Source organism: Canis lupus, chromosome 17 (assembly GCF_003254725.2).
Source record: "Canis lupus dingo isolate Sandy chromosome 17, ASM325472v2, whole genome shotgun sequence".
NCBI classification, from domain to species: Eukaryota; Metazoa; Chordata; class Mammalia; order Carnivora; family Canidae; genus Canis; species Canis lupus.
The window spans coordinates 55,397,098-55,420,250 of NC_064259.1; the positions used below are offsets into that span (position 1 = coordinate 55,397,098).

General features: G+C 36.2%; 1 protein-coding gene and 2 non-coding genes across 3 annotated transcripts in view; all 3 read right to left on the reverse strand.

The window, feature by feature from the left end:
- SPAG17 (sperm associated antigen 17) overlaps nucleotides 1-23,153 on the reverse strand; it is a 220,697-nt gene that overhangs the window by 49,503 nt on the left and 148,041 nt on the right. The window contains 3 exon segments of the mRNA XM_025453376.3: nucleotides 11,156-11,310; nucleotides 12,879-13,023; nucleotides 17,587-17,804. Of these exon segments, the coding sequence (XP_025309161.3) occupies nucleotides 11,156-11,310; nucleotides 12,879-13,023; nucleotides 17,587-17,804 (518 nt within the window).
- On the reverse strand, nucleotides 6,235-6,304 carry LOC112665136 (small nucleolar RNA U2-30). The gene has a single exon (XR_003140242.1). It is a non-coding gene; the product is annotated as a small nucleolar RNA U2-30 (small nucleolar RNA).
- On the reverse strand, nucleotides 6,475-6,553 carry LOC112665138 (small nucleolar RNA U2-19). Its single transcript, XR_003140243.1, has one exon. It is a non-coding gene; the product is annotated as a small nucleolar RNA U2-19 (small nucleolar RNA).

A 23,153-nucleotide genomic window follows, 5' to 3' on the forward strand; every position in this document is an offset into this window, starting at 1 on the left:
ATAAATAAAATATATTTTTTTAAAAGGACGTAATTCCTTTTGTATTATCATAATTTATCTTTTTTAATAATAAATTTATTTTTTATTGGTGTTCAATTTGCCAACATAATTTATCTACTCACTTTAATATCTTTTCCAAGTAATTGCCTTGTGCCTTCTTATGTCAGATATTTAAGATAATAAAAATGCATTTTAATGGAAGTAAACACACTCATCTCTGTTAAAAATGTTTGGAATCCTTCACGGTTTTGGGCAAAAAGTATCTCAAACAGTTAGAAGCTATGGGATAAATGCTTTTATGAGCTTTTATTTGTTTCGATTCCTCTGGTGGCTGACATAGTCCCTAAGTATTAGTTTTCATATAGTGACTTTGGTTCAGATAGACTCATTTTTGAGATGTAATTCATATAACATGAAATGTACATTCAGTGGATTTATCACTAATTTCAGAATATTTCCATCATCCCCAAAAGAAACCCTGATGCCATGAGCAGTCACCCTGCATCAGTCCTGCCCGTAGCAACCAGTGATCAGCTATCTCTATGGATTTGAATATTCTAGATTTCGTACAGATGAAAGCATGCAATATGAGGCCTTTTGTGTAATATTTTCAAGATTTATCAATGTTGTAGTATGTATCAATACTACATAAAATATTATGTATCTTGGTTACTGATAAACAAATTCCTAATAAAGAATACTTTATTCTTTTCCATAATATTCCATTGTATAGATATATCAAATTTTGTCTATTTATGAGTTGATGGACATGTGTAAGTTATTTTCATAATCTTGCTAATATTAACAATGCTAGCAACATATGTATACAAATTTTTGAGTGGATGTGTATATTAATTTTCCTGAAATACCTACCTAGGAGTAGAATTGCTGGGTTATATGATAACTCTATTTGTAACTTTTTGAGGAACTACCAAACTGTTTTCCAAAATGATTGCACCATTATACTTTCCTATCAGCAATGTATGAGTGTTCCAATTTCTCCACATCATCACTATACTTGTTATTTTCTGTCTTTTTTATTCTAGTTATTTTAGTGGGTGGGAAGTGGTATCTCGTAGTTTAATTTGCAATTCCCTAATGACTAATGATGTTGAGTATCTTTTCATGTACTTATTTGTCATTTATATAACTACTTTGGAGAAATGTCTATTCAAATACTTGCTCATTTTTAAAAAATGGGTTATTAGTCTTCATTGTTGAGCTGTAGTAGTTCTTTATATGTTCTGAATACTAGAATGTTATCAGATATATGATTTACAGATAATATCTTCCATTCTGTAGGTTGTCTATTCACTTTCTGGGTGGTGTTTTTTTAAAGCACAAAATTTCCTCAGTTCAACAAAGTTTTGCTTTTGGTGTCATCTAAGAAATCATTGCCAGATTCAAGGACATGAAGATTGGCACTATGTTTTCTTTTAAGAAGTTTATTGTTTGAGAGCTTTTACAATTAAGTCCTTCTGCTTTTGAGCTATTTCTGTGTATAGTTTGAGGTACAAATTCAACTTTATTCACCATTTGTTGAAAGATTATTCTTGCCCTCACTAAATTAAGCATGGCATGCTTATAAAAAATTTATTGACGACAGGTTGATAATAAATGAACACTTAGTTCTATTCTATTGATCGATATGTCTATCTTTTTTATCTCACATACCACACTGTCTTAATTACTGTAGCTTTGTAGCAAGTTTTGAAATTGGGAAGTGTGAGTCATCTAAGTTTGTTATTTTTCAAGATTGTTTGGGCTATTTGGAGTACTTCGAATTTACGTAAGATTTTCGGTATCAGCTTATCAATTTTTGCACAGAAAGGGCAGCCAGGATGATGATAAAGAATGTAGGGAATACTACCATTTTAACAATATTAAGTCTTCCATAAACTTAATATGTGATATTGTCTATTAGGTCTTCTTTAATTTCTTTCAGTGATATTCTGTTGTTTTCAGTGCATAAGTCTTATACCTATTAAATTTATTTCTGGGTATTTTATTCATTTTTAAAATCTGCATTACCCATCCCCCACTCACCTTTCCTCTAGTAATCATCAGTTTGTTCTCTATGTTTAGGAGTCTGTTTCTTGGTTTGTCACTCTTTTTTTTTTTTTCCCTTTCTGCATTTGTCTCTTAAATTCCACACATGGGTGAAATCATATGGTATTTTCTGTTCTCTGACTGACTTATTTCACTTAGTATTATACTCTCTAGATCCATCCATGTTGTTGTAGATGGCAAGATTTCATTCTTTTTTATGGCTGAGTAATATTCTATTGTAAATATACCATATCTTCTTTACTCACTCATTTATCAATGGACACTGGAGCTGCTTCCATAATTTGGCTATTGTAAATAATGCTGCAATAAACTTAGAGATGCATATATCTTTCCAAGTCAGGGGTGTTGTATTCTTTGGGTAAATACTCAGTAATGCCATTACTGAATCATAAGTCAGTTCTGGATCATAAGATCCAGATTAACTTTTTGAGAAACCTCCATACTGCTTTCCACAGTGTCTATTCCAGTTTGAATTTCTACCAACAGTATAAAGTGTCCCATTTTCTCTGCATCCTTGCCAACACTTGTTACTTATCATATTATTGATTTTAGCTATTCTGACAAGTGTGAGGTGATAACTCATTGTAGTTTTGATTTGAATTTCCCTAATAACTAGTGATGTTGAACATCTTTTCATGTGTGTATTGGCCATCTGTATGTCTTCTTTGGAAAAGTGTTCATGTCTTCTGCCCATTTTTAATTGGATTATTTATTTTGTGCGTGTGTTGAGTTGTGTAAGTTCTTTATATATTTTGGATACTAATCCTTTATCAGACATACATTTGAAAATATCTTCTACCATTCAGTTGATTTTCCTTTAGTTTTTTGTTGATTGTTTCCTTCACTGTACAGAAAGAATTTTGATGTTATCCTAACAATTTATTTTTGCTTTTGTTTCCCTTGCTCCAGAAAACATGTCTTAAAAAATGTTTCTATAGCCAATGTCAGAGAAATTACTACCTGTGCCCTCTTCTAGGATTTTTATGGTTTCAGGTCTCACATTTAGGTCTTTAATACATTTTTAGTTCATTTTTGTATATAGTCTAAGAACGTAGTTGTGTTTCATTCTTTTGCATGTAGCTGTCCAGTTTTCCCAACACCATTTGTTGAAGAGAAATATTTTATTCCTTTTGATGCTACTTTAAATGGATTGTTTTCTTAATTTCAATTTTGGATTGCTCATTGTTAATGTAGAAAAATACAACTGACTTTTGTATATTGATTTTACATCTTGTAACCTTGCTGAACTTTTTAATTAGTTCTAATAGTGTGTGGGTATGTGTGTGTATATGTATTCCTGCTACATTGCATCCTTAGGATCTTCTAAATACGCTTATATCGTCTGTACAAAAAAGAGATAGTTTTACTTTTTCCTTTCCCATCTATTTGCATATTATTTATTTTATTGTACGATTGTCCTGGTTAGACCCTTCAGTACAATGCTGAGTTGGAAGGATGAGAGCAAACATTCATGTCCTATGCCCAATCTTAGGGGGAAAGCTTTTGGTCTTTTACCAATAAGAATGCTGTTTATGAGCTGTAGGCTTTTTTTGTTTTTGTTTTGTTCCTTAGTTTTTTTGGGGTTTTCTTGTAGATGCCCTTTATGAGGTTGAAGTTCCATCTATTCCTAGTATATTCAGTTTTTTTTTTTTTAATCATGAAAGGGTGTTGAATTCTGTCAAATGCTTTCCTGTCAAATTATACAGATAACCATTAGGTTTCTTTCCTTTATTCTATTAATATAGTATATTATATTGATTGATTTTTGCATCTTGAACCAATCTTTAATTCATAGGATAAATCCCACTTGGTGACCATGTATAATCCTTTTTACATGTTGCTGGATACAGTTGGCTAGCATTTTCTTGAGGATTTTTATCTATCTTCATAAGAGATACTGGTCTGTGGTTTTCTGGTGATGACTTTGTCTGGTTGTGGCATCAGGGTAATAATGGCCTAATAGAATTGGTTGGAAAGTTTTCCCTCCTCTTCTATATATTGGAAGAGTTTGTGAAAATCATTCAATGTTAATTCTTCCACAAATGTTGGTAGAATTTACCAGTGAAGCCATCTGAGCCTGGGCTTTTCTGTGTGCTACATTTTAAAATTACCAATTCAATCTCTACTTCTTATAAGTCAATTCTGATATTTTGTTTTTTCTTGATTCAGATTTGAAAGTTTGTATCTTCGTGAAAATTTATTCATCTATGGTATTTAATCTGTTGATAATCATAGTATTTCCTTACAATTATTTTCATTTTTGTAAGGTTGGTAAAATGTGGTTCTTTCATTCCTAATTCTAGTAATTTGAGTCTCCCCCCTTTCCTTCCCTTTCTCTCTCTGTGTCTCTATCTTGCTAAAAGTTTGTCAATTTTGGGGATCCCTGGGTGGCTCAGCGGTTTAGCGCCACCTTCCGCCCAGGGCGTGATCCTGGAGACCTGGGATGGAGTCCCATGTGTGGAGCCTGCCTCTCCTCTCTCTCTCTGTGTCTCTCATGAATACATAAATAAAATCTTAAAAAAAAGTTTGTCAATTTTACTGATATTTTCAAAGAAACAACTTCTGGTTTTGTTGACTCTATTTTCTATTCTGTCTTTTATTTATTTCTATTATGGTCTATTATTCACTTCTTTATTTTTGCAGTGGTTTTAGTTTGCCTTCTGTTTACTAGTTTCTTAGGGTAGAAAGCTAGATTATTTATTTGAAATCTTATTTTATAATATACTCATTTAGGCGATATAAAACTAGAAATTTTCCTTTATGCACTGATTTTGCACTGCTCCATAATTTTTGGTATATTACAGATTTTATTTTCAGTCATCTCAAAGCAATTTCCTTGTGATTTCTTCTCTGTGTTAATTTTCACATATTTGTGGATTTCCCAAACATCTGTTTACTGATTTTTAATTTAATTCCATGGTGGTGGTAGAACATATTTTGTATGGTTTTGATCCTTTTAAATCTACAGAGACATTTTTTGTGATATAATAAATAATCTTTCCTGGAAAATGTTCCATGTGTACTTGAGAATAATGTGTTTTGTTGTTGATGAGTGTTCTATAGAGGTCTAGTAGGTCTTGTTGTGTTATGCTGCTGTTTAAGTCTTTGATTACTCACTTTTATTGTTTATTGTTCTATCCATTACTGAAAATGGGCTACTGAAGTCTCCAAATATTATTGTTGAATTATCTGTTTCTCCTTTTAACCATGACAGTTTTTACTATTTATTTATTTTTTTTAATTTATTTTTTATTGGTGTTCAATTTACTAACATACAGAATAACCCCCAGTGCCCGTCACCCATTCACTCCCACCCCCCGCCCTCCTCCCCTTCTACCACCCCTAGTTCGTTTCCCAGAGTTAGCAGTCTTTACGTTCTGTCTCCCTTTCTGATATTTCCCACACATTTCTTCTCCCTTCTCTTATATTCCCTTTCACTATTATTTATATTCCCCAAATGAATGAGAACATATAATGTTTGTCCTTCTCCGACTGACTTACTTCACTCAGCATAATACCCTCCAGTTCCATCCACGTTGAAGCAAATTTGTCATTTCTAATAGCTGAGTAATATTCCATTGTATACATAAACCACATCTTCTTTATCCATTCATCTTTCGATGGACACCAAGGCTCCTTCCACAGTTTGGCTATCGTGGCCATTGCTGCTATAAACATCGGGCTGCAGGTGTCCCCGCGTTTCATTGCATTTGTATCTTTGGGGTAAATCCCCAACAGTGCAATTGCTGGGTCGTAGGGCAGGTATATTTTTAACTGTTTGAGGAACCTCCACACAGTTTTCCAGAGTGGCTGCACCAGTTCACATTCCCACCAACAGTGTAAGAGGGTTCCCTTTTCTCCGCATCCTCTCCAACATTTGTTGTTTCCTGCCTTGTTAATTTTCCCCATTCTCACTGGTGTGAGGTGGTATCTCATTGTGGTTTTGATTTGTATTTCCCTGATGGCAAGTGATGCAGAGCATTTTCTCATGTGCATGTTGGCCATGTCTATGTCTTCCTCTGTGAGATTTCTGTTCATGTCTTTTGCCCATTTCATGATTGGATTGTTTGTTTCTTTGGTGTTGAGTTTAATAAGTTCTTTATAGATCTTGGAAACTAGCCCTTTATCTGATATTTAAAACTACTTTTTTTCCCCCTTCAATTCTGAGCTCAGATCAAGTGTAGAAGCCTTTATAGCTGTAAAGGTCAGTAGTAAAACCTTTTTATCATTGCTCAGAACTCAATAGTCTCATATACACACATCTCCCCTCTCCTCTCACCAATCTCATTCATCAAGGCCTCAGTTATACATGGTCACCTTTATACATACACACACACACACACACACACACACACACACACACATCTCCAGACATAAGCCCTATTGTTTTAAATTTCTTTTGCTTCTCAGAACTAGAGATCATGCATCAGGTAGATTGGAAGATTCTTCTGATGCTCATTTTTGGCCATTTTCATCATTTATCCCCTTCAGTTAGAGAGAGCATATCTCAGAGAAAAAAAATTGGACATTTGTGTAATACACAACCCTGGAAATACTTATGTGTTTGGGGCATATTGTTAGGTGCTTAATATGCTTATAATTGTTATGTTTTCTTGATGGAGTAATCCTTTTATCATTATAACATAACTTCTTTGTCTCTGGTAATATTTTGGTGTAAAATCTATTTTGTCTGAATTAGTATAGCTACTCCAGTTCCAATTACTTATTGCAGGTCTATCTATTTTCATCCTTTTCCCTTCAACCTATTTGTGTCTTTGACCATATAAGTGTATCTCTTGTCAACAGCATATATGTGGATCATGTTTTTTAATCCATTCTTCCAATATCTGCTTTCTATTGGATTGTTTAGTCCATTTATATTTAATGTAATTACTAAGGTCGGTTTTACATCTTCCAATTTTTTATTTGTTCTCTATATGGTTTATGCTTCTTTTCCTCCTCTATTCATTCATTACTGTCTTCTTTTGTTTTAAATAGACATTTTTAGTGTGCAATTTTAGTTCCCTTGTTTCTTCTTCTTTTTTTTTTTTTTGGAGGGGGACAGAAAAAAAATCCAAAATTTATTCTCCAACAAGACAGACAGCATTAACAGGTAAAACCATAGGGGTTTCTCCACAGATCATACATTCACACGGGCATGATTTGCTTAACAGGGAGAAAGGCTCTTGTGTGCTCTCTCCCTTGTTTCTTTTACTATATATTTTTTCAGTTATTAGAGTTGCCTAAATATCACAAATAATGTCTTATAACCATCTAGATTGAATTAATAACTTAATTTCAATATTAAACAAAATCTTTGCTCCTATTTGGCTCCAGTTCTTCCCTCTGACTTTGTGTTATTACTATAAAAATTACAACTTTATACACTATAAGCACATATTCCTTGGAATCTAGAAAGCCAAATTCATGTGCAGGACTGTATGCATGACCAGAAAAGAACTCTGAAAGTCCTAATTTTTCACTCTTGCTGATCAAAAGAATCTGCATAAGCAGGGAGTGAAAGCTAAGTAGAGTTATAAACTTCCAGCTAGATCACTGAAAAAAATACCCCACTATGCAAACAGAGCCCTCAATAGAGGATGATTCCAAGGAATATGTCAGACCTTTTCATAGCCTTATACAGGATTCTTTTCCCCAGCTGTTCCTTTTAATTTTTTGTTCACCCTCTTGTTTGTCATTGCCACCTCAGGCAGCTGTAATGTTAAATAATCACCTCTGTTTGGGGAAAAGTCTGTAGTGAGTGAGCTCAGAGTCAGATAAAATAAAGATAACCCTGCCAATGGAGTTTCCAGGGAACTGCCAAATAGGTCAACCATGACAATATTTTGTGATAAGACTTTTGAAGAGCTCTAAATCTATCCTTCCTCTATCATTGTTTGCTGGAATGCTGGTTTTCATTGCTATCATGAATGTGAAGATGTTGATTCTCAAGGCTACCATGAAGTTGGGGGAGGGGAGGGAGATATGGCAAGTGAAATCACTGTGAATCTTGCTGTACATCCTGAGATTGAGTCTTTTTCTTTTTTCTTTTTTTCTGATTGTTGAAATCCTTTGGTTGATTTCCAGAGTTCTGAAAAAGTTGATTTTGACTATATTTTCAGTTTTCTAGTTGTCTTTATGGACTAGTGTATTTTCAGAGGACTTTACACCATTTTTCTGGAAGTGTCTCATACTGACTATGCACCATTGCTCAGGTCCAGAGAACCGCATTGGAGCTTGTCTAATTCTGAGACTTTTCTGTGGTTTCAGACACATTTTAGAGTAGGTTCTGGTGGATGATTGAATTTGTGACTTTCCTGGCCTCCAAAAGTCCTCATCAAAATGGACCCAAACTGTCAGATTGACTATAACTTACTGAAAGCTGCTCTGGACAGAAAAAGATGTCCTGTAATATCCACTGCCATACCATAAAACAAGTGAAGTAGAAATGCCAATGTAGAAATGCCAAAAGTAAACCTGATAAACAAGATGTGCCTTTCTTTCTAGGAAGTGAACTTGGAGAAACATCTATGCTGAAGCCTAGAGACTCAACATGTCAAATATAGTGATGAACCACATTTTCTGCTAGAGATTGTTCTTGATTAACCTGATAGCTAGTAAGCAAATAGAATTTCCATGACTTTACATTCTCATATTTTATATACGCTGCTCAAAGTCTACTATAAAATTTGCCTCTTCTAACTGATTTCACATACTGAGTAGAGGATATAACCACATTCCATTATAAGGTGTTTGTTTATGGTACTACTAACAAAGACAAGGACTCGTAAAGTCCTTTTACCAAAGTATTCTTATAAATCCATATTACATTTCTGTATCTTCCCCCAAGGAACCATTTAGGCTGGATCATACTGGCATAGAAGAGTCTGACTACTCTCTTTCAGAAGCTTGTTCTAACACACACACACACACACACACACACATACACACACACACATTTTTTCCTCAGAAAGACGATAGGTTTCCTGATCTAGGGAAACTAGTTTAGACTCCTATAATGAGGACACAGAGGTTTTCCATGGGAATTAATAGACCCATTATTTGTCATTTTATCTTCCTGAAACCCTCTAGCTAGGTGGATGGTTTCAACCTACTTGTGACACATTATAGACATAGAGGATAACAACTATTATACCTGCCTTCTATTTGATGTCTTGGTTAACCTTTTTAGTGATATATATATGTGTATATATCCTATATATAGGATATATATATATATATATATATATATCCTAAAATCCAGCCTTTTTAGTGATATATATATATATGTGTATATATATATATATCCTTTTTAGTGATATATATATCACTATATATATATATATAACCTTTTTAGTGATATATATATGTGTATATATATCCTATATATAGGATATATATATATATATATATATATATATATATATATATATATCCTAAAATCCAGCCTTACTCATCATACTGCCCACTGTCCTCATGCTGGTGAGTGAGAAAATGATGATCAACCAATAGGGGATAGGCAACAGGTATTTTTGAATGCCATCTTTCAGTGCTATACAACTATAAAACTATAATAGTTGTTGGTAATTTTATTTGTGGAGTTTTGTTGGTTTCTTTCCAGTTGGAAACTAAGGTCTGTGTGTTTCTCAACCAGGAGCGATCAACCTTCCAATCCTTTCTTGCGCTTTGTTTTGGAAGATTGGGCAAATCTGGAAGGAACAGTGGCTACACAATAGTGGCAGACACTGGATGTCTCTAAATTGGATCTCTTTTCTGTTTGTGTCTCTTTCTCCAGTGGCAAGTGTTATTGGTTCTAAAATTCCTTTGCCCTCATAATTGTAACCATTAGAGTTTGGGACTATGATAAAAACAAGGCAAAAACAGGCCTCATCACAGAATTTTAGGGGATTCTCATGACATCTGGTAGCAAACATGGTACTAGAATATGGATGCTGCCAATCTCCTGAAAAAAATTGACATTCTAAATATTGTAGAAGAAAAATAGCACCCCTTAGCCAACTGCTACATTTCACAATCATGTCTCACTCAGCACCTGCCTTGCCCCATAACAATCTACACTGGAAGAAGAGGCAGTAAAATAACATTATTTCAAGGGATGGGATGGACAAACTGGCTTCAGCAGCTTTCACAGTAATAAATGTTTGTCACTGAGGTCTTTGTCCGTCATTTTCTGGTTTTGTGTTCTCAGTATCATGTGACATTGTATATGATATCCTGGAACTTGTCTCTTCTCCAGTAAGTGGAAAGATGGAGGCAAATCCTTCCAAAGCTAAAGGGACTGCATTCTGACACTAGGTGGTTGTGATTAATATGGAAATGTAGGAAGGTACAGGAGTTCCTAACAGAGCTTCTCCCTGAGCCTTCAAAAACAAAGCTTTGCAAGCTGCCTTCCTAGGACCACACAGATCATATACTCCCTCCCATCCTGGGGACACTAGGTAGAGTGGGGATGGACTGGATATGGGAAGGGTAGGAGAGTGTGAATAAGGACAGAGATGGCAGGAGGTGAAGCTTGTGTGGTAGGCACAGGACAGATCACATGAATGATTCTAACAGTGCCTGCCACCTACCACATAAAAGATCCCCAACAAATACATTCTAGTTTAAAATCTTAATCCATGGGGATCCCTGGGTAGCTCAGTGGTTTAGTGCCTGCCTTTGGCCCAGGGTGTGATCCTGGAGTCCCAAGATTGAGTCCCACATCAGGCTCCCTGCATGGAGCCTGCTTCTCCCTCTGCCTGTGTCTCTGCCTCTCTCTCTCTCTCTCACTCTCTCTCTCACTCTCTCCGTGCCTCATGAATGAATAAATAAATAAAATCTTTTAAAAAAAATCTTAATCCAAAAATACCAAAGCATTGTAAGACAAGTAGGATAGTGTTTTTATGCAATGGGTTGTAAAAAGAAGGTGATTAAGTAAAAAGAGACTGAGAAGTGTGTTCTAAGAACATGAGACAAGAGGAACAACAGCTGTACATGGCAGGAATGTTCACCACCCCAAAGGAGTAGGTTTTCTTAGTTGAATGGACACTTATCTTTGGTGTTCCTCATTTTCCTCTAGACCCACCTTGTATTTTCCCTGTGGCTTTGCAATAATAGATGTCCCATCCCCAAAGGTGGCACAGCAGCTACTGTCCTCGCAGTTGGTGATGATAGTGGCATAGTGTGAGTTTTCTATCCGCATGCACTTCACCTGCCTGGTGACAGTTTGAGGATGTTCAGCTGCAAGCAAATGCAAGGTAAGCAGATCCGATGGAATGCATGCATTGGGAAACACACCCACCTGCTGAGTTTGCTCCAGTCTTCTGGCCGCTTAGACCAGAAGTCAAGACCAAGTACTGAGAATTCACTCCACAGGGCTGATGTGTGGTCTACTCACTGTCAGTGCAGAGTAATTCTTGCAGAATAACCCTTCCTACCTCATTTAGTATGCTGTCTTGTTCTCCCTACTATTTTTATTTTGAGAAATTGAAGATACCCAGAAGATCATGAAATATAATTTAATTATTCATATGCTCACCAATCAAAATTTATACTTGTTAATTTTTTGGAATATTTGTTTCAACAGTTTTAATATGCATATAAGAGAACAATTACAGGTAAGTTGAAGTTCACTTTTCTCATTTCTGGGTTTATTCTCTTCTCTTGTAGTCCTCTTTTATCTGTTCTATAAATATATGTATCAAAAGTAATGTATAATCTTTTATGGCATTTAAATATGCATACATTATGTATTAGTGTATGTATCACTCTACACCTACTTTTTTCTACTTAACATTGCTTTGAGACCTTCATCCATCTTGATATACAGGTGTGGGGTATATGTTTGTATGTGTGTATACTTCATTCCTTTTAGCTACATAGAGTATTCCTCTGGAAGAATATTATATTGCATTTTATTTTTCTATTCTGATGGACATCTATTTATCAGCATTTTGATATTACACTTGATGTTGCAAGTATCACTCTGAACCTGTTTCCTTGTACAGATAGGTAAGAGTGTTATAAGAGTGTCTCTCTACATATACCCAGAAGTGGAGTAGGGCATCATATAATATGCACATTTTAAACTTATAGACATTTTAAAATTGCCCTCTCCAGTGGCTTTTTAAATTCTCACTCTAATCAGTGGGGCATGAAGGTGGTTCTTTTCCAACTCGCTTGCCAATTTTATTGCACTTAATTTGGCAATGAAGCATACTGCAATAAACAAACTCTGGAATTAAAGAAAAAAGAGTTAGGGGGTAATCTGTCTTTAAAAATCTTGTTTAAGTTTAGGTTAGGAAAGGTGTTATGCTTTTATTATCTCTGCCCAGGTTCTTGTCAATTACCATCTGCAGCTTGTTCTTCTCTCATGCCATCTTCTCATGATGAGAAGCATGTTCAGAATTGAAGGAAGACCTAACTGAGGTCACCTATATGCAAATCAGATTCCATAGGGACCAACAGAAACAGGTCTGAGAGCTAATGTCTCAGGCAATGGAGTCACGATTATTAACTTTTAGTCGCCACCAATCCAGACCACAGATTTTAGCAGTGAAAATGGGAAAAGGTACAATATTCATCAGCCAACTAGAGCTTTCACCACTCCCACATCCGTTGAGGATAAAGAACATAACAAAAGGGCCTCAGAGGTCCTGCTCTGGACTACATGTGTATTCTTTGGTTGACAGAGTTCTTCAAAAAATTATTTTTCATATATGTGTGTGTTTAAAAAAAAGCAGTAGGGTTTCTACTCATATTATCCTAAATACACAAATATTGTCACATGCTTGAAAAATAAAACTTACTTTTTTGGTGATCATCTGGAGGAGTAATACGATCTTCATAAACTTGATAAAAGGTTGTGATTCTGGTACCATCAGCATGATCCACTATCCGAGTGCCATCTTTCTTTTCTACAATGACTACTTTGTCTTCTCGAGTTGTCATAACCTAAACATACAAAGGCAGAGCATGATCATTTGATCAGGTGGCTAATCCCAGGTGTGTTTATTTTTATACCTCATTGAATACCATCAAAATCTTAGTTATCTATTTTTAAGCTAAAGTCTTATCTCCTCTACTTGGTCAAAGCTTTACAACAATCCTGGAAGGCAGGCAATGCTATCCTCATTTTGTAGATGAGAGAATTTAGGCTTGGAGAAGTTAAGAAATCTGCTCAAGATCACTCCCCAAGTGCCAGGGTTGGTGTTAGACTACGGCCGTTTGACTTGAAAATTGATGCTCCTTCCATTGTATATTTGTAAGAAACAAGTTAACATCATTCCTGCCCTGACCCAGGTCTGTCATGGAAAATGACCCCAAGTCCTGCCTCCTTGAAAATTATAGGTTTCAAGTGAGCACAGCCTGCTGAAGCTGCCTTGCATGCTATGCCAGTCTCGGTCTAATGTCATCAGAATAGAACATGAACCTTGGTGGGGAACAGAGGCCATGGCTTCTCTGTGTCAAGCCGATCCATACACTCACAGGCTCTTGTCTGCAGCTGCTATTCATGCCTCATGTGGGCTTGAGGGGTAAAGGAGGCTGTGCCTGTGGGTCGTTATTGGGCCTCTGCATAGGATGAGGGTGCCACACTGATCATGCTGCTTTTGCTGCCTTGTCTCCTTCCCTAAAGCAGAGCAAATGCAGGTGCAGATTAAAGCCTAGATGTTCTGTTATTTTGATTGTCCATTTTAAACTGTAATCTCCTCTATTCCAGTGAAGAGTCTTACTGCGGAAGATGGATAGAAGGTATGAGAAAGAAAATAGCTGTTAATCATCCAAGGCAGGACGCTGATGGGTGGTTACTTGGTCAGCCCAGTATGTCCCAGGTCTCCTCCAACGTGGAGTGCAGACCATGCACTGTGAACTGTGACAGGTACTGGGGATACAATAATGGATGAGACTAAAGTTGAAGTCCCTATCCTCCAGGAGTTATAGACCAGAGGGAAGACAGTCATTAAGAAAGTCACTGAAGGAGACCTTTGAAGTATCACCCAGTCAGCATCTGCAGTGAAGGTCCTGATGTGGTCTGGCTTCCTCTCTGAGGAAGCAATGCCAGAACTTGGATTTGGTGTGTCTTGGATTTGGTGTGTTGGTACAGGGGAGCAGCATTGAGGACACAAAGACCCCAGGAAGCAGTGAGGAGAAAGGTAGGAAATAAGGCTAGAACGGGAGGGACCAAAAGAGAGGGCTTTAAACTATGATTAAAGACTTCAGCCTTTATCCCAAGGAGAGCCAAAGTAGGAGAGAGCAAGAGTCACAAAGGAAATTTACTTGGTCTTGCAAATACTTCAATCCGAATGAACAATCAGGCCCTTCTATACAGTAGCCAAATGGTTGATCAGTGAAGATCTAAAACCCCTAGTTGTGTGTGTGTGTGTGTGTGTGTGTGTGTGTGTGTGTGGCAGATATGGAGATGCACAGCCTGTATCTCTCATTAAGAGAGGACTTGTCCCTCAGCTGGGGGGTGAGGGACCATCACAAACAGCCTGCAGCTCTCAGATATTTCCATGTCTGCCCCAGTTGCAGAGAGATGCTTTGCCTGATCCACAGAGTTTCAGGGTAGCTGCATCCAGTGACCGAATAAGGCAGGGGTGTACCAGTCTGGTTCCTGCTACCAGACTTGGGACACTAGGGCAGGGGATCCTGGCTCCGGAGCTGCTGCCAGTTGGCTGAGGCTTTGTCGGGTCTGTGCTAAAGCACAGCATCTCCCTCTGCCTGTTTATGCTTCCTTCCCCTTCTTGCACAGATGGTGTCCAACTGGCAATAACAGTATTGCAAAGTATGTAATACATATTTCAATTATTGAATATTTTCTAACTTGGTACATCCTAATTGTAAGGAACACAGTATTTCACTGAAGAGTCCAGATGGATGTGACAAAAGGTCAAGTTAACTGTGTTTTGACTCAATATCTAGAGCTGATAGAAGCAGGTGATAATTGCCTTTTTATCTCTTTATAGTAGGCAGAAATCACTATCTATGAGAGAGAAAAATACATGCTGTTCATCATTTTAGGTTCTTATCATTGGAACTCTCAGACAATGTGTATAATGAGAAGTACTGCTAAAGAATATAGCTGTTGAGAGCATGAACCTTGGAGTAAAGGCACCTGAGTTCAAATCTTATCTTCAAGGATGGCTCCATGACTTAGGCAAGTGGCTTAACTTCTCTGTGCTCTAGTCTCATCTGCAAAATGAAGGCAGCACTAGTATCTTCTTCAGGGATGTTATGTGGATTAAGTGAGATAATGTTGGTAAAGTGATTAACAGTCAGTCATCAAGTTAGCAAGGATTAATACTAATTCTTTCCAGTAGAGACATTTACATATTATTATTTAGAATTATTCAAACATTTCATAATACCACATAACACTGATACTTTCTGATCACTATATGGTGGGAAGATTATTATTCTTGGTGGGATAAGAATACAGTAGTAAGAATGTTACTGAACATCTGATAGTGTTGGGTCTGACACTAATCTTCTTAACTATTTCAGGTAAGGACCATTATCTCCATTTTGTAAATAAGGAAAACCAGATTAGAAGCTTGTTGAAAGTCATTCAGCCAGTAGGGACTGTGGCTGGGGTTCAAACCAGATCTGTGTCACCATAAAAGCATTACCCATGCCTCTTATTTAGTGATACTTCACATCAGGTATTTAAAAAAGTCCATTTTCAATTTTCTTTCATATGACCATGGGTTTTCTTGGCCCTTATTTCCCTATTGGCTAAGCACACAGGATCTGGAATGCCACCTTGGGATCCACATTCTGACTGTCCTACTTGGCTGTGTGCTTTGGGAAAACTATTTAACCTTTCTGTTTTGCTTCATCTGCAAAATGGAACCAACATTAGTCTGTTGTGAGAATAAAATGAGAACAGGACTTGGCAAAAAAATGAGTGCTCAGTAAATACTGTTATTGCTGTTGTTTTAATTATTCTGTTAGGTGTCTAATGTTCAATGAATGCTTGAATCCAAGCTCTTGGATGTTGGTTCATGCTTCCATAATGGTGATAAGTAATAATAAGGTAAATTGAGTGTTATTAAGAAATATTAATCACATTTGAATATTAAGCCAAGTAATCTACATCAGAGGCTGAATGAAAGGCAGTTATTTGAAGTGACCAGAAAACCTTCCTGAGATGATATGTACTTCAATCTCACAAAAGATGCAACTAGCAAACAAGGTAAGAGATTACAAAATTATTTCAGAAGTACACCAAAGAAGAAAGGAAAATACATTTGGTTAGGTAATGTAATTCTTCTCAATACCGTGAAGTAACTTTGCTTTTGAGCAGCAGCACATGGCTATGAACAAGGGTGGGAAGTCCTGAAACATGATATAAGGCACCAATCTGTCCTGTTGTTTACATTCAGAGGGTGCCACAAAGCTCCATGTGAGATGTTAGAGGAATAACTGAGGATGGAAAGAGCTCAGTTTTCAGTCACCTACAATAGCTTCTAATCAGGATCCAGCACTTCCTGGTTGTACACTCCTGCCCACATTACCTAACTTCCTAAGGCCCAATTTCCTCATCCATGTAATATAACATTCATTGGTGCAGAACCTGAGTGAGATAATGTACACAAAACACAAAACCCCTAACAGAAAGCCTGGTACATTAAAAGGTGCTATTGTTCATCCCAAGAGTTTTGATTCCACATCATAAGCCAGACTATTCTTTTCTTTTTTAAAAAGAGGTTTTTATCTATCTATCTATCTATCTATCTATCTATCTATCTATCTATCTATCATCTATCTATCTATCATCTATCTATCTTAGAGAAAAAAGAGAGAGAGAAAGAATAGGGGGAGGGGCAAAGGGAGAGGGAAAAAGAGAGAATCTCAAGCAGACTACTTTCTAGCACAGAGCCCAATGTTGGGGCTCAATCTCATAACCCTGAGATCATGACCTGAGCTGAAACCAAAAGTTAGATGCTTAACTCACTGTGCCACCCAGGTGCCCCCTAACCATTATTTTCTATACCACTCATTTGTCACTTATTCTTAGGCTACAAATAAAGTCTTTTGTATTCTTGCTCTGTAATGTCGACAAATTATTGAATTATTTAATGTGAGCACCTCCTTAAATATACCATACATTCTTTGAAGTCACGGATTATGAGCAAATTTCTACCACTCATTTCAGCTGCACACAGAGAAGTAGAAATAAAGTGTAGCCCCTCAACTCCTAGAAGATAAGACATACACACAAATACATTCAACATAAAAAAATACATGACACAATTAATTTTATATATCTTAAATGTGGTATAGATATTCACAATCTGTTTCTCATTTCAAAAATTAGGTTTCATGGTACATTATGCTAGTCAAATAAACCACAAAGTGTTTTTGTTTTTGGGAAGATGGATCCATCTGTTCATCCATCTACCCACTATTTACTAAATAGTTACAGAAAATTAATTATTTCAGGCACTCTTCTATGTGTTGTTTCAGAACTCTAAAGATTTATAAAATTTTGCAATATACAATATTTTGCCATACCGTTCCATTGACAGGATCTGTGGTCTTAAAGGATAATAATGGGGTCATGTCTGTTATTCTTTCTACTCCTTTGGTGCCAATCCGTTTTCCTTCTGGTGTGGTTGTAAACCAGGTGCCTACATGAACCTCCACTGGAGTTACTGTTTGAATTGTCTCTGGGGGAGGATCATGGCTTTCATTCTTATGCGCCATTGATGACTGATTTTTGTGACTTTTTCCTGCAGAAGTTCAAGTAAAATCAAACACAGCATAACTATAATATAAATTATATAAATTATTCACGAAGTTTTTTTTTTAAGATTTTATTTATTCATGAGAGTCACAGAGAGAGAGAGATGCAGAGACACAGGCAGAGGGAGAAGCAGGCTCGCTGCAGGAAGCCCGACATGGGACGTGATCCCGGGTCTCCAGGATCATGCCCTGAGCTGAAGGCAGATGTTCAACCACTGAGCCACCCAGTCATCCCCATATTCATGAAGTTTTAATACATCATAAGCTACCTCAGACACCGTGGCATAGAAATTCTAGGTGGTATTCATCAATTATATTATTTCTCAAGTGGGAAAAGATATCAGGTTATGGATACCTTAATCTTTGCCCTTGAACCTTGGCTGGATTCCCACCATGTCTCCCCATATAGACACGTGCATACACAGCTCAGTCCATATGGCACAATATCTACAATACCTATTCTGGCCAATTTCTGTATACTTTGGAGTCTTGCTTATAGCTTCCTGGATTTCAGATTTGAGGCTCTCTACACTAGTTTTTAAAGCCTACTTTGGCTCCCTCCCTCAGATTCCTTCTTTTAAGTTACTGAACTCTAGCATTTTACAGTATTTCTAACTCTTCATTCCCCTAATTTTGTCATTTGGTTAGTCATAATTAGGAGATAGCTTTCTTCAGCCCTGGATCTGGAGAACTTTACCAATAAGGCATATATCTTTAGTTTCTCATTAGGGGGAGAGGATTTGTACAGTTCAACTTCTATATTGATAATAATCTGATGCATCCCTCCTCCAATCCTTCCCCATCACCATCTATTTGGAAAGGAATCTAGAACTGGAAAAGCCCTCATGGAACTCTGTGAATAGTATCTCAATCCCTCTATCAGAATAGATTTGCTCCATTTCCATAAATAATGATGAGATTTGCTAGTGTTATCAAAGCTCAATGATGAGGTAAACTCAGACCCAGAAGCCAATTACCAACAAAGAGAGTGAAAAACTGTTAACTCTAAGATTCCTTATGATTCAGAGTATGAAATGTGCATCAGAGCATGGATCTTGGCCAAGGATGCAGACTTAGTTAATGGGAAGAGCCCAATAAGATAGATGCATGAAGCTAAGTCTTATCTTTGCCCTAAGATTTAATTTGGACATATTTCTATTTCCAAAGCATTAAAAGAGAACTGATAGATCTATAGAAATTATTTAGAATGACTCTCAGTGTCAAATTAATAGAAATAATAATAAAAAATAATAAAAAGAGAGGCCGAAGTTTCTAATATATGCTTAATAGTAAATCTATAAGAGAAGGAGAAAAAGAATGGAACAGAAACAATATTTTAAGAGGTAATTATTGAAAGATACTAATGAAAGATACTAATGAATGATTCAAGAATCCCAATTTATTCTCACTTGGATAAATAAAAATAAATCTATACCTAGCTAAATTGTATTGAAATTATAATAAAAAAAGAAAAGATTTTCAAGGCAGATTATCTTCATAGCAACTATTAGACTGAAAGCCAACTTTTCAACAGCAACACTGGAAGCAAGGAGAGTATAGAGAATTTTTGTCACTATGTTGGAGAGAAAACACCTATTAACCCAGAATTCTGTATTCAGTGAGATTATCATCCAAGGATGGGGACAACATAAGACATTTTAAGAAAGTATCTGTTATACAATAGATAGATTAGAAATTCTGATTAAAACACAAAAATTCAGGAAAGATAATTATCATATGATCTCACTCATATGTGGCATATAAGAAATAGTGCAGAGGATCATAGGAGAAGGGAGGGAAAACCAAATAGGAAGTAATCAGAGAGGGAGACAAACCATGAGGAACTTAACTATAGGAAACAAACTGAGGAGTGCTGAAGGGGAGGTGGGTGGGGGGAACGGGTAACTGAGTAATGAGGATTAAGGAGGGTATGTGATACTCAGATAATTATTCCAGTTTCACATTTTGTGTAGACAGAGGCTAAAAGTTTAAAAACTGAATTACTTAGGCAAGTTGGCTGGCTGTTAATTGTTATACTGTAATACAACTAGGGGTTTTGATAGATCAAAGATGACAAAAACAGTAGTATTCAAATGATTTGTAATGTCTACATAATGATTTATAATAGAACTTATTTTTCTTTAAAAATACATAAATTTTAACTGGAGAAATGAAAACTTTTCTGATAGGGATGCCCAGGTGGCTCAGTGGTTAAGCATCTGCCTTTGGCTCAGGTCATGATCCTGGGGTCCTGGGATCGAGTTCAGCATCGGGCTCCCCACAGGGAGCCTGCTTCTCCCTCTGCCTATGTCTCTGCCTCTCTCTGTGTCTCTTATGAATAAATAAAATCTTTAAAAAAATTTTTAAAAAGGATGGTACATGATGTGATGAGCACTGGGTTTTATATGCAACTGATGAATTATTGAACTTTACATCTGAAACTAATAATATACTATATGTTGGCTAATTGAATTTAAATTAAAAGATAAAAGACAAAAATTATCAAGCTGAGTTTTTAAAATATTCACCTGTAAGTTGGCTCACAAGAGACATATTTAAATATAAATCACAGAAAGTAAAATAAAGTATGAAAAAGTTATATTGCAAAGGGGTGAAATAATAGCTAGTATAGCTATAGTAATACAAGCAAAGTAGCCATTAGGACAGAAGACCATCCTAGAACAAAAAGCCATTGGATACTGATAAAAAAAGTTAAATGTACTTATAAATATATCTAAATCTGTGAGGATCTAAAATCACATTTTCAAAGCATATAAAGAAAAATCTTACAGAACTATTAAAAAGATATAATAATTTCAGAAATGAAGATTAAAATTATAAGGAAGATAACACTGGATAGACTATTCTACCCTTACTTAAACATACTTCTGCTGAATAAATTGATATAGTAGATTAAAAACATCTGTGAAGTTATACAATAGAGGTTGGGAAATTTGACCTGTAGAGCAAAGATGCCTTGCTCTGCATTGTTATAGTCTGTGAAGTAATACTTCTTTTGATATTTTTACATAATCAAAAAGTCAAAAGGATAAAATTTTTTGATACATGAAAATGATATGAAATTCAAGTTTCAGTGTCCATAAATAAGTTTTATTTAAACATAATACATCATGCTCACTTGACTATGTATTGTCTATGGCTATTTTCATGTTATAATGGCAGAGGTGAGTAGTTGTGACAGAGACAATATGGCTCACAAAGTCTAAATAAAATATTTACTATCCTTTGGCAGAGAAGTTTGCTGAACTTGGAAATAGATTGGGCAACACAACTAACAGTTTTGATCTAAAGGTTATAAAGAGGACACTACACTCAGCTGCAAGATACATGCCCTTTTGAATCATACACAGGCTTTTTATAAACACTTGCCCATATTTGAGGCTATACATCATGTTTCAACAAATTTCAAAAAATTGGTTAAAAATCAATTATTAGGAATGCCTGCGTGGCTCAGCGGTTGAGCGTCTGCCTTCAGCTCAGGGCGTGATACTGCAGTTGCGGGAACGAGTCCTATGTCGGGCTCCCTGGAAGGAGCCTGCTTCTCTCTCTGTCTGTGTCTCTGCTTCTCTCTCTGTGTGTGTGTCTCTCATGAATAAATAAATAAAATCTTTTTAAAAATCAATTATTAAAAAACCCTAGAAACACTTCATAGTTTTGGAAATTTACAAACATATTTAAATACCTTGTGGGTCAAAAAGGAAGTCATTATGGAAATTAGAAAGTATTTAGAGCTAAAAAATAATGAATATACTAAATGGTATTTCTTTTGAGATGGGAGAAGCACTTCTGGAATGGCAAGAAAGGACCTTTACAAAGCCATCAGAACAGTAATAACACTGGAAAAAAATTATCAAAATCAACTCTTTCAGAACTCTAGAAATAAACCAAAGAATTGCAACAATCAGCTGAGCCTCAATAAGAACAACTGCTTTGTGGTGTCATAACTTGCCCGGTTCTCATCCTCCATCTTCCCCTATCTCCAGCCCTGCAGTAGCCTTGCGAAACAGTAGCCTTGGAATCATCGTAGCTGTGAAAATCAACAGTGTGGCAGCCACTGGAGGGGAGCAGAGTCCTGGAATTCTCCCTAAAAGCCCCATTCCCAGGGACTCATCACTGTTTGACAGCTCTGAAAATTCCCTGAAAATCCTCACTCTGACCTGAGTCAGAATTCACTCATTGAAAGCAACCTCTTCCCGGGGCCTTTGTTGAAACTATCAGTGGCAATTATTCAGAATGTCTCAGGCAGCAGCAATAGTTGGGGGCAAACAAAAGGCTGGCCTAAAAAACTTAAAAGGAAAAGCTAGAGAATGAGATAACTGTAAGGACTTTGAAAAACTGACATTTTCCTGGGAATCTAGAAGGCCACATGCACATGCAGGATTGTACTCATGTCCAGGAAAGACCCAAGAAACACCGAATCTCTCAGGTCTGGCTGACCTTGAGGCTAAGGCTACTGTCTAAGCTGAAAGTGATGAAGAAATGCCCCAATAAGCACACAAATCCCCTTGGAATGGGGAGCCCATGGTTTGAGCATGTAAGGAAATCCCTGCCTAATCACTAGCTGACCACTAAGTTAACAGAACAGAGACTTTAGTAGCCATACATGACAAAAAAGAGAGACTTGCAAGAATAAGTTCAGGAAAGCAATAAACAAATTAAACAAACAGCAATAATAGCAACAATAACAAACACTGGGGGTTGGGTTCTTAGTTTCAAAGTTACTGCAAAGCAAAAAAGATTAGAATAAGAAAGTTCAGCAAGATTTCAAGATACAAAGCCAAAATTAAAAAAAAATCAATTTTATTGGTATACACCATCAATGAACAATCCAAAAATAAAGAAAATAATTCCACTTATAAGAGGATCAAGAAGAATAAAGCACTTAGGAAGAATTTAACAAAACAATTGTTAATAATAATTGTACACTGAAAACTACAAAAAAGTATTGAATGAAACTGAAGAAGACCTAAATAGAAAGGTATCCCAAGCTCATGAATGAGAGACAGTATTGTTAAGATGTCAATACTCTCAAAATGTATCTATATGTTCAGTGGGATCTCTATAAGAAAAATCCCAGCTGCCCCTTTGCAGAAATTGATAATCTGATCCTAAAATTCATACAAAAATGCAAGAATAGTCAAAACTATATTTAAAAAAATATGACAAATGTGGATGACTCAGACTTCCCAATTTCAAACTTACAAAGCTATAGTAACCAGGACAGTGAGATGTTGGCATAGGATAAACACATACATCAGTGGAGCAGGAATAATAATCTAAAAATAAACTTTAACATTTGTAGTTAATTGATTTTT